At 36.0% G+C, this 13,129-nt stretch overlaps 1 protein-coding gene across 1 annotated transcript in view; it reads right to left on the reverse strand.

The window, feature by feature from the left end:
* Positions 1–13,129, reverse strand: part of TRPM6 (transient receptor potential cation channel subfamily M member 6) — a 71,846-nt gene that overhangs the window by 43,019 nt on the left and 15,698 nt on the right. The window contains exons 9-18 of the mRNA XM_026703808.2: positions 12,130–12,304; positions 11,432–11,555; positions 10,331–10,403; positions 10,126–10,226; positions 9,820–9,954; positions 7,911–7,964; positions 6,834–6,974; positions 5,998–6,132; positions 3,344–3,624; positions 984–1,212 (exon numbers count right to left, since the gene is read on the reverse strand). Coding sequence (XP_026559593.2) covers positions 984–1,212; positions 3,344–3,624; positions 5,998–6,132; positions 6,834–6,974; positions 7,911–7,964; positions 9,820–9,954; positions 10,126–10,226; positions 10,331–10,403; positions 11,432–11,555; positions 12,130–12,304 — 1,448 coding nt within the window. The remainder of the gene's footprint in view (positions 1–983; positions 1,213–3,343; positions 3,625–5,997; positions 6,133–6,833; positions 6,975–7,910; positions 7,965–9,819; positions 9,955–10,125; positions 10,227–10,330; positions 10,404–11,431; positions 11,556–12,129; positions 12,305–13,129) is intronic.

A 13,129-nucleotide genomic window follows, 5' to 3' on the forward strand; every position in this document is an offset into this window, starting at 1 on the left:
AAAGGGGCCATAGTTTTCCACCCTTGGATAGATGTATGTATAGATGTTTCAGGCAGTTCCTCTGGGGACATCCACTTACTGTTTCTCACCATCTGTTCAAAACTCACACAGTTACATACTGTAGTTCTCCAATCCAGTAATTGTATGTGGCCATGAAATAGACTAGAATGGAATGGAATGGAATGGAATGGAATAGAATAGAATAGAATAGAATTGAATGGAATAGAATAGAATAGAATAGAATTGAATTGAATTGAATTGAATTGAATTCTTTATTGGCCAAGTGTGGTTGGACACACAAGGGATTTGTCTTGGTGCAAATACTCTCAGTATACATAAAAGAAAAGATACATTTGTCAAGAGTCAAGAATCATAACTGATGAACCACGTACTATTCAGGTACAACAAAATAATGCAATATTGGATTTGTGCTTGTCCCAGAATCCAATTTAACTGCATTACTCACAGGATCAAAATTATGAAACTGATAAAAACTTTCCTTATCTTGCATTGGTACAAACATATCCTGGAAATATTTTTAAAAAAATCTTGGGTTTCCCAATGATGTTGCTTTCATTTCATCCATGAATGAAACAGGTCATCTACAACCGTAGTGGTGTTTAAAAAATTAATTTTCCTCATATTCTGATACTGACCAAGATGTATGAAAATGATTAAGCTTTAGCAGCTATTACGTTGGAAGACGGTTAGGTAATTGACAGTGATTGACAGTCAAACAGAAAAAGAGGGTCAACAGAATAAAAATTGTAATGGGGCAGTTAATTTCTTAATAACGTCTTTGAAAAGACCAGGATAAGAGAACAATATAATGAGATTACCTCAGCAAACAGGGCTTTCTCTCTTGAAACTAAAATCACTGAACTAAAATGAGGGAAACCTTCATATAATTCCAGTTTAAGCATCTCCAACTGTGTAACCCAAAGCAGAAGAAATTTGGTTTAGATAAAGAATAAACTGTTTACCTTAAACCAGGAATTCTTTCTCATTTTTAGACGCCCCATCCACATATCAGTCAACAGCATCTGGGTGCATGTGTGAGACACAAAAGGTCTCAAACCCACCGACACAGCCAGTTTCAGACATGTTGAGTTACTCCAGTTCTTCAACTCATATGTCAACAGCTTCATGGCCATCTGCTCATTTTGTTTGAATGCATTATCTAACACATCTAGAGCAAGCTGCCCAAACTCACTATAACAGCAAAATAAAATAGGGCAAGGTGAAGAGAGTTGTGACTGTTAGAATAGAATTTATCATAGGAACCAAGGCGTCTTTGCATATATCTCTATATCATATGTGTAGCATGACTTTAAACATTTTCTTGAATGAGAATTATGTGTTGTGGTCCGCTGATGGCCTGCAGAGCTGGCAGCAGAGTCGACAGTGGGGAGGAACATGGGCCAGTCCTGGAGTCTGGGGAGAAATCAGACATGGGATCAGAGTCCAACACAGAGATGGGGCTAGGGTCATCTGAGAGTTATGTGCTGACTCTGGAGCCTCCAGAATCTGACATCCGTGAGGCAGAGGAACAGGGGAAGCTTGTTCCCAGTGTGCACTTGCGCAGAGCTGCTAGAAGGCAAGAACAGTTAAGACAAAAGGGGCGACTTGGGAGTAAGGCTTTGAGATGATTGGCCCCTTCCACAAGAAATAAAGAAGGAGCAAAGGGACATGAGCCTTTGCAGGAAGCAACTTTGTTCGTTCTGGTTGATTTCAAATCTGAAGCTCCATGTTGGCCTTATCCTGAAAGACTGCGACAGACTTCTGTTGGACTATTTATAAATTGTTTGGGACTTATTATGGGCTACGAATGCATATAAGTCACAGCCGTTGAAATTTAAAAAGGGGTTTTGGCAACAGCGTGTGATTGTTACTGTGTCAGAAAGCCTTGGTCAGAACATTATGCCAAGTGAGATTTAGAGAGCAGTTATATACAACACAATGTTTTTCTACAGTTTTAAATTAAAGTATTTCTTTCAGAAAATCCAAGCATCTTTCTATAATTTATTCTGAAAATCAAGGGCTCACATTTATTTATTTACTTTTTACTAGTATCAAATACATGTATGAAAACTACAGGGGAACTAGTTAAGGAAGATGTTTCAGAATTTGAAATTTTGATTTTAAAATAGATTTTATGCTGTCTGCTTCAAAATGGCAGGAAAATAGCCCTGGTTATCTTGGTCAAATTTCTGTTATCTTGGCAGAAATTTAAAAAGGGCTCAAGGCTTTTATATATTTCTTGGATGCTTATTCCTGATTTATGCTAAAACTCTCATCAGCTTTAATAGATTCCAGCTATATTTTTAAAACCTATTTTACTACAATCATATACCTAATTACTCAGCTATTAATCCCATTATGTCTAACAAGACTTAGTCTTTTATACTTCCTATCAGACTCTATTAATCAGATAAAGTAAAGATGAATCGCAGATAGGAACAGAAAGAAGAGATAAGTTTCATGCTGATACTATAAAATAATAACTCATTTTAGGAATAATGCCAACATTTCAATAGATTTTAATCTAGGCATCATTCAGATACACAAAATAAAGTATCTCAAATAATGAAATTAAACATATAGGACCCTCAGCTTAAATATAGTTTATAAAAATATAGTTCATAAATAAACCAGAATTTGTATTCATCATTTTTTTTATATAACATGATGTACTGCAGCATCATAACAAGTAAAGAATGTACGTACACTGTAAGAATTCTAGAAAAAAAATTGAATTAGTGTGTCAACTCATAAAACATTTATATGGATGTTTTAGAGTTGTAAGTAGAAAGGGGGGGAAGGGTTTTGAAAGAGCAGTGCAGCAGCTTGGAAATCAAAACTGCATTCCATATATAGTTTTTCAGAGATTGTAACGAGGTGATTGAAGTTTCTGCCACGCAAAAATCTAACTGGAGAATATGATTTATGACTCTTGGATATGGATGTGTGTCATTGGAGAATATGAATTATGATACACCCAGAGGGTGGGGGGAAACCAGGCTCAAGGGTGACAGTGAATTATGTGTCTCAGCTACACCCAGGCAGTGCCAACATGTTAACTCCCAAATAAAGCCTGCTTAGTTTTGGAAGTTTGGCCTGAGTCTCATGATTTAATTGGAGTAACTGCCGGACTCCTGACATAGTGCTTAGGGATGATTACATATATTTCAAGCCAGATCTTTGCATGCGGAGCCAAAAGATTTTTCAGATCAGATTTCACCTGCCTTAATATAAAAACTGTATTAAGTAACCAAGAGAAAAGTGTCTAATCATTCTAAGTACCGCAGATCATTATTATCCAAAGTGAAAGGAAGGTCCTTACTTTGAATACTTCTTCAGTTCTTCGGCTGTATCATCCTCCATGTTGCATTGTTTGGCTTCACGTGCCATGGCTCTATAGAGTTTGCAAGCTACCACAGCCTTCACCATTGCTTCCTTTCCATGCTGCCAGAAGAACCTAGCCATCTTCTGCCTTTTCATTAAAACTGCCCAAACCAAGAGATCATTGTAGGGGTAAATAAAACCAACTGACTCTTGATCATCAAATACGGTGAATTCATCTTTGACCTTCTTCTTAGATTTATGGAAATTTGTTGATTTTTCCTATAAGTTAATCAATAAAAAGTCAATATCAGTCATTAAACTTTCAGCCTTTTGTTCCTAACATTTTTTTCTCCGTCAGTCAAGCTTAGCTTTATGCCTTGGAGCTACAAAGTTAGAAGCAGAAGTGGGAATATGTAATATTTAAAAGATAAAAACATTGTATGGAAAATTGTAAGTTCACAAATGGAAATGCAATACATGAAACAACTGTCAGAAAACTGTATGCAATAATTAATATTAAACTTTTTTGTGGTTGGTTTGTACCTAAGCAATTAAACACACATAAGGCGTATTTGAAACTAGTAGAAGTACAGAGAAATACAAAGTCCACAACCCAGATCACAATTTCAACAGCTACAGTGAAAAACTAGAGAAAGCTGCCAAGTCTCATCAAGTGGTGAGGGCTAATAGCCAGCTATATTTATTCTGTTGCCTTTATGAAGAAGCTTTTTTCTGCTTTAGCTATGATGCCAGTGAATACAGATATCCTTATAGATTTAACCTAAAACAGATTAAGGAAAGCAATTGGTGGATTCTCCTTGTTAAGTCGGTCGATCGGTCACAAAGGGACGCGAGGCAGTGACTTGTTTAAGCTCTTTTTATTAAGTTGAATCTGGCCGCCGGCTGAGTATGCTGCGGCTTATATTGAACTGGTGCTGGGCGCCGCAGCCAATGACAGCCATTCGAATCAGCCGTGATCGGCTCAGCCAATCGTGGTTGCTTCGTAACGGCCAATCAGTGCCGCGCACTCGACCAATCCGGTTGCTGTGCGTTTAGCCAATCCGAAGTGCAGGTTTCCAAGAATGCAAATGTACATACAGAATACTCCTGGCTTTGTTTTTCTGTCAGTGAATTTTAAAACAAAACCCACAATCACTCTCTTTAACATGTGATGCGACAGGAATGGGAGAATATTGGAAAATGCTTGCATGGAAAATGGACAGATGCTGGAACATATTTATGCTTTAGGCATCTGTCAGATTGCCTGACTAATGGGTTGCAAGCTCAGAAATACTCTAGGTGTGTGATCTATCGCTTGGATTATTTCTGAATTTAGGTCTAGCAATCTTTTTGGGGGGGTGGGGGGAAACTCCCACTAAACCTGTGTCTAAAACCAGCCAGCCTGATAGCATCAGGCACAGAGGAGGGAATGCATGGAACATCATGGTGCTGAGTCCCACTTCACTCTTCCCTTTCCACCACATCTGTGACCCACCAATTGGACTAATGGATGCAAAGGCGGCATGTGAGATAAGGAGTAATGGATCAAGAGATTGAATGCTAAAAATATGCCAAAGGATTCATAAGGAGTCCACATTGAGACATGACCAGTGCTTCAGAAAGGTATTAGATGGGCAGATGCTTCTGCAGAACCTAAATTTCTAGCCTCCTCTTCAGCCAAAGTCCATGGAGAGCAGTGCACAGAGAACAGAGCAGAAACCTGTTCCTACAATGGCTAAGGGCATATCTTAGGCTCTGTCAGTTGTATTATTAATAAAGTAGGCTAGCCCAGGGGTCTCCAACCTTGGCAACTTTAAGACTGGGAATTGAAGTCCACAAGTCTTAAAGTTGCCAAGGTTGGAGATCCTTGTGCTAGATCATGTCCCCCCCCCAAAATGTGTTGGGAGAAGTGAGTAAGCACCGCTTTAACATCTAGAGCAGCTTTAAAGTTCGGCTAATGATGATTTTAAGTTGCTTCAGTTGTGAGTTGTCAATGAGATGAAAGCCATTAAAAAAATATTGCTGGGACATGTTTATGCTTCAGTTTTTGTATTGGGATATGAGGATGAGCAATCAGATAGGAAACTGTCTAAATAAATATTTTTTTGCATTAGAAAATCATGACTATTCAGGCAATAAACTGGCATAATAATTTATAATGAGCCATAATTCCAGTTCTATAGTCTAACTCTGTAATCATTTCTAATTCTATTATCAGCCATGTCTAGCAGGAAACAAAATGAGTGAAGAGCTTCTCAAAGACTTAGGAGAATTATTTGTTATCTCAGCAAAACCCCACAATAACAAGAACTGTTGCAGACAGTCAAATCTTGAGTAAGATCTATTCAGTCTATCCCTTATCTTAAGTTGGCTCAGGCAGGTTAAAGTGTTTCCAAACGATCTCTGTCTATTATCTGACTTCAGCAAAGACCTCAAATCTTTCTCTACTTCTCACTGCACCGACTAAAACAAGAGAAGCATAGAAGGCCAGTGCTACTTCTAGCTCTTATCTGATTCAACCTTGTCTCAATATATTAAAGAGAAAAAATTAAGCCAGTATGCCTGCCTCTTTTATCTTGTCAAGTGAACAAACAGGATCTCCAGTCTAATGCCCTTTTAACAAACTGCACCAGTAAACAAGATTCACAGTACTTTGTATTTGTATGGCTGAGCTGTTCTAATAAACTGGGAATGCAAAGTATTTTCAGCAGTTCCACTTCGACTCCCAGTCTGATTAACTTGATGAAGCGAGAGGTTCTGCACCAGCCTGGAGGCAACGTCTTGATTCTAAAGATTTGTTATGAAATAGAAAGAAAGAGCTTTATTAAGACTAGGTTGCACAAACAATATATCCTGGTCATAACAATGCTGATTAAAATGCATGCATACATGCAAAACGGTCCTTTCCCACCCACTAAGTTAAAATATGTGCTTATAAAACTATACAGAGTTTAATTTGCTTTACAAAAAGCATGTGTCATGGTTGCAAGCTAAGCAAAAAATAAGTATAGCAATTTTTCAACATTTCTTGGATATCATGTTAGTACATTTTAAGCTAAACTCAGTGTTTACAATTAGCTTTTGAAAATAGCTCTGTTTTATTTCTTTATTAGATTTAAAGCTCAGTTTTTGTAGAGGAGTTCAAAGCAGCCTACTTAGTGTTCCCTCCTATTTACTGCACAGCTGTAACGGTGGTGTAGTTTGGGTCACTATTTTAAAAGAAATAGTCACACATCTGAAATATTACACTGATCGTGTGCTGATCTAATGAGGGTCATCTGTTTATTGCCTATTTCAAATATACACTTAAAACATAAAAAATAGAATTTCCTTTATTCTTCCATCCCTCTCCACATTAGTTGAGCTTCCGATGGTAAAACTACAAAATCAGCATAAGCAAAGCATAAGGGAGGTAAGAAATAAAGATGAACGAGGGTGCTCCCCATACAATGTAAGAAAATGTGGCATGGAATCATGTGGTTATTTACCTTATGTTTCCTGTAAATATTATTGTATAAAATTCTGAAATGTTTTCTTGTGTAGCTGCTCTGATAAGCTCCACCAATCAAGTATTCTATAACCAATCCAATATCAATCAACAATATTTTATAGTCGACGGGAAGAGTACTCTGTAACACAAATATTTAACATCTTACATTGCAACAAATATTTGTTTTGTAACATATGTAAGAAATTGTTTTCACATCTGAGAAAATCTTTCAAAAGCATTATTCTTGTCACCTTGTGGTGAATTCAAGACATTAGTTTTGTTAAAATTTCCTCTTGTGTTCTTGATTAAACTGTGATGAATATAAAACTTTTCTAGGCTACAGTTTATTCATTCATTTTTATTTCCTGGGCCAAAATTGAAGACAGTTAGCTATGAAACAGTAATCTAATGTGGCATCAATAAAAGCCAGTGAAACAAATATTTGACAAGGTTTTTAAAATCAAGAAAACTGCCAAACAAATCAAACAAAGAGATAAAAGTCAAATTATCTGATGGCCAAATAGAGTGCCTGAAATAAAATAAAATATTTACTATATAACTTAATGCTTTTACAGAAAGTTAACTTGAATATTGAATATAAGAATCAACTTTGTTGTTACTTTAGCTACTGAAGAACACTTAATTAGAACAAAGTTCCACAATTTACATATACATTCATTGTAGCAATAACCTATGAGCAGTTAATAGCTTTTATCATTTTAGTCAATACCATATTCCTAAAAATTTTTACATCTTTAATTAGAAGTTACCCAGATATCTTCCTCCGTAACAAGACAAAAAGGAATGGAGAATATTTCACAGAAGAGTATTCAATTAGAAAATCTTATTTAGTATCATCTTTTTTATTACAGCAATTGCTATGGACCAATAAATGTCCAACCTTGCCAATTTGTTAGACTTGCATGGCTGGCTGGCGAATTCTGCGAGTTGAAATCCACATATCTTAAAAAGTTGCCAAGGTTGGCACCCCTGATATATACATTTGTTAATACCAAATAGTGATAAATTGCTGCCTATAAAAGCCCTTGCTCTTCGTATTTTAGAAGGAAATTACCTGTTTCACGTCACAAAGAAGATGATGCAAAAGTAGGTTTGTTGGCCCTTGTCTCTGGAATTTAGAAATAAAAAAAATAACATGAATAAATGAATAGCATGTAAATATATCACCAAAATAATATTTAATTACACTATTTTTTTTAATTGTTCATGAGTTTTGAGAGACTTGCATGAAGAAATTGTGTGAAAACTTCAGAATCTCACAAGACTCCAAATTTCTTTTACAAGAACTTGCAAAATCTCAGCATGTGATGGTCCAAAAGTATTCTTCAAAACAGAAGCAATTATTGGGACTGAGGTCATATTATGGACTCCAGAATATAAAAACTGGTGAATCAGAATGAATTCAGGAAGACTATTTGACTTTGGTTTTCAACTCAAGAGAGGTGGGGACAAGAACAGTGTAAAATTTGGGAGTTTTCTTTTTTCTTTAAAAATTCCCAGGATTCATCTTACTCTGTTTCAAATACATAGCTTATTTACATCCCGTGTTATTTTTTTCAAGGATTTTTTAAAAATTATTGTTGTGGGTTTCACAATCTTTAAGTGGCCTGAGATGCTTCCAAACGCTGAAAAGAAAAAAAGATTGTTAACATTGGAGTTTTTTACTTGCTTTGCCCAATTCCTTCTACCATTTTGTATAGCATGGTGGGATAGATGTCACACAAAACAAAATAGAGCTGTCCATTAGAACAAAACTGGCAAGATTATTCTTAAGGCTAAACCAGAAGTCACAATATAGCCAAATTTTGGGGATTTTTTTTTCTCTATTTTATAATAATATAATATTTTAAACCCCACTGATTTATATATATTTAATATATGTATTAGCTGTTTAGTGCATGTTTTTACTGACCTCTTAGTTAAAGAAATAAAGTTCCCTGGGAATATATAAATTTCAAGGACCTAACATTTTTTTCAAATAAAGTTGTATTGAGTTTTAACCAAACAAATAAAACATCTTATTTGAGTACAGCATCATTCCGGGTTATCACATTTCCATACAGACACAATTTCATATGCATATTCATCTTATGTATTCAACTTCATATCTTATTACTCTTTTTCCAACTTCTCACTATTTCTCCCTTTATTTCTCTTTTCAAAGTTTCACTGTTAATCCTCTTTATTTTTCCAGGTGGCACTCCATTTTTCCATTATTCCAAGTCCCACCATTTTGCCTCCACTCTTCTCCTTTTTAGGGCTTTAAAATGACCAAGAAAAAATCTTTATTCTCCTTTTGACACTTAGATTTCAGCTTAAGGTTAGCCTATTAGTGTCAAAATAGATTAATATAAATTTATTTCCACACCATTTGTAATTGTCAATATAAAGGTAAAAAAGGGGGGTTTAACCTCCTTTTCTTTCTCCTTTAAAGATCTTCTTTCAGAAGTATCCCTCTAGGTACTTTTAGATTCAGGGTACCTTGCTTAGATGTTCTCTGTTGTTTAGCCCAGTTTGTCCTGCTTTCCTCTTTGTCTTCCTCCTGCACTACCTTATCCAGTCGGGTTCTTCCTTGAGGTGGCCATTTCTGACCACTGCTACAACAGCCTTCGGGGAAGGGAGTTTAGACCAGCCAAGGAGGAGAGATGCGGCTCCCCTCCACTCGGCTAGCAATCTCCCCCCTCTTCACCACCTCTATGGGGTGGCTTCAGCCACAAATCCAAAGGATCAGGGCACTCCAGTGGCGAGCACAGATCGAAACTGCACACAATCGTAGATTTCTATCTGTTGCTGAAGAGACCCAAACCGGAGAATGACCTAACATTTTTATGGGTCTTTGTAGTTATCCTGTAACCTATTTATACAGTAACAAACGAGTCTGTGATGCTGTTTCGTTTCTTTGATTCTATGGTTTAAAAGTCATTTGTCATTATTAAAAGCAAATCAGAATTTCAGGTACTCACAGTATTGTATAGTTCTTCCAGTCGGGATATCGTAAGGAAGCGGTGTAGATTCACACCATGTTCTATTAGCAATTTCACAAATTCTACCTGATCCATAATAAGGGCATCCTGCATTGCTTGTTCAAGGGCGCCAACCTTCATACACAATACGGGGAATGAAAATTTTTGTTAATGTTATCACAGCGCTGATGGCAATTCAGATATAAAATGCACCATATGCATGATAAGACATGTAAAACAATGCAGAAAAGCAGAACTGATGGTAGTAGTCATGTGCAGCAGAAAGAAATTAAATATGAAATTTACCTTCCAGTGTTGTCCATAAACCAATATATGTTTTTTAGCAATGTCCAATCTGTTCCAAGCCAGAGCCAGATTGAGCTGATCTGGAGCAGACATATGTGTGCCTATGCATAAACACATTATGTGTTAAGTTTCATACTCAGAATAATTTAACTTCTACTTCCTGATTTGATTTTGGAAGTACATGAGAAAAGACAACATAAAGTACCTTTCAAGAGTGCAGTCAGGATTGCGAGATCCATGTCCTGATGTTCCTCTGATTCAGCATCAAATATTGTTATCTGTCAAAAATAACATAAGTTACCAGAGGAAAGAAAAGTGAACACCATTAGACAATTTCTAAGATCTCCTAAGTTTTAGAGAAAAAGATTGACAGGAAGGAAGAGAATCAATGCCCTGAAAAATATGAAAATAAGATCAGAAGGAATAAGCTGAAGCTGGCATGGCAGAGAGATATCTAAGACAGCGGGAGTTAAGCTGCATAAAGAATAGGAAGCAAATGCTGAAGACAGATGGAGTCTGCATATATAAGGGGAGAATTCAAATCATTTCATAATGCTTCCAAAGAAAGAATGATGGACAGTCATTTCATATTTTAAGCCACATTATCATAATTTGTGATTCCAATATCAATATGCAAACTAATATAAAAATTGTAGCAATCAAATAATTTCCCCAAAGTATCCCAACCAAGGAAAAAGTATAAGGACGAGTATTGCTCTGCAAGTATAACAATGGATGTTAACACAAAAATGCATAGTGTTAGGGAGATATGGTGCATAAAATTGCGTATATTAGAATTGTACAAAAATATACTTCATGACAGGAATGATTTGCAGAATGAACTTGTTATGAAAACTATATTGAAAAATTATGTAAAATATGGGCACAAATATGCAAACGGCTGACTATGATTGACTAAATGATAAATAAAACCAGATTGAATTCAACAGATTTCTTCATATGTGTTCCAGATAAATATCCTGCTGCAATTGATCAAAATGTATTGTGAAACTACGTTTTTTGTGGAAGATGATAGAAAGTAGAATGTAAGGATTACGGATTCATATCATTAGTGCAAAAATGTCCAACCTTACCTTGAAGTATACAAATGCCTTATTTAAAAAAAGTATTTGTCACTAACTATTATTATAATGATATGAATAATTATGAAATATCAATAATTATTAATTCTTATTTTTTTTCTTTTGATAATATTAATTAAACAGTATCTTGGTATAAGTAATAATTCAGTGACAGAGAAGAGGATGGGATTAATAAAGAGATACCATGAAATCAGGATACTTACAGAATCTCTATGTTCCATACATTCCATTAAAATTTTGAACAAGTGATGGGACTGCTTTTGTCCAAAACTGAAGCTATTTTTAATCTTTAATAATATCTTTTCCTTAAGTTGAGTGTTCCAGTTTCTGACAGGAAATGAATGGTGAAATAGATATTAGTTCATTACATGCATCTTGTCATGTTCCCCACCAGCGTAACATTTTCCAGTAGCCCCAGCAATGCTTGTTATACTGTACCTCTCCTAAATATATTTTGACTTATAACCATTCATTTAATAGCCTTTCAACATTACAACAGCACTGAAAAAATGACTGTTTTTCACATTTGTGACCATTGGAGCATCCCCATGCGATCAAAATACAGGTGTTTGGTAAAGGCAGGCATTTGTGAAGGTTGGACTGGGTGATTTGTACCTTCAAAGCAGGTTTCCAGCAAGCAATTTCGATGGTAAAGCTAAATTTGCTGAACAACAGTGTGATTCACTTAATGACTGCCATGATTTGCTTAATAACTAGAGCAAAAAAGGTCATAAAATAGGGCAAAATTCACTTAACAACTGTCTACCTATAACTAAATATGTACTAGACAGAGGTTGTCTTAAGAATCAAGATTTAAAGAATCATTTAAAGATTTGAGCTGCTTATTTTGGCGCACTATTTTTTCATTCCACATTTGAAGGAATGTTATGCAAACACTCACCTGTCATCTGCGGTGTGTTTATAAGTGAATGCAATAAGGTCTGCAGCTCTTCCAGTTCCTTCACATATCACTACTGGAACAGCAGGTGTGTCCCTGACATATTCCCAGACTGTCAGGATTTCGTTGGGACCACCTTCTACCACTAGCCCAACTAAGGGCACACCTTGTCCCATTCCTATTTCAAATCACACAGAAATTGCAACCATTAATTTAGGGGATTCACTACTTGTTGAAATCTGTTGCTCATAACATTTCTCACGTTACAAAATGTTAGAAGAACTGTAAATGGAAGACTTTTCCCTTAATAAAAATGGCACGTTTTAATACGTGACTAGATTTCATTTGTTCAGTGGGATGAATGTGGGTATGCATGACAGCTATTTTCGGAATCAAGAATATTTTTCTTGTGTTTTTTTTATATAAACAGTATCTGCCCTATGATAAGCTTCTCATCAGAAGATGCTTTTACTTCTAGCATGAAATAAAAAGAAAAACTTTTTAAAAATGCATGTTTTTAATGACTACTTTGACAATTAAATACATGGTAATGGTATGTTGATTTAAAAAGAACAGAAATATCAAGAAATTACTAATAAAAAATATGGTGAGACCAATAAAACAAACCACCTCATTGAAAGGGTTAAGATTAGAATTAGGGTTAGGGTTGGGTTTGGGGTTTGGGTTTGGGTTAAGGTAGAGGTAGAGGTAGGGGTCTGCAATCTTAAACACATAAAGAGCCATTTGGATCTGTATCCCACAGAAAAGAAAACACCGGGAGCCAATAATTTAACAACCGGTGTGACTGGGTGGGCGTGGCCAACTCAACCTCACTCATTCCCACTCAGTCCCCTCCTACTCTGGAATATGGAGTGAGTCTCCACCCCCTGCCATTATCCTTACCTTCTCAGCAGTGGTGGGATTCAAATTTTTTTACTCCCGGTTCTGTGGGCATGGCTTGGTGGGCATGGCCAGGGAAGGATATTGTAAAATCTTCAGTCAG

Source organism: Pseudonaja textilis, chromosome 2 (genome assembly GCF_049901715.1).
Source record: "Pseudonaja textilis isolate UNSWEBS1 chromosome 2, rPseTex1.2, whole genome shotgun sequence".
In the NCBI taxonomy this organism is placed as follows: Eukaryota; Metazoa; Chordata; class Lepidosauria; order Squamata; family Elapidae; genus Pseudonaja; species Pseudonaja textilis.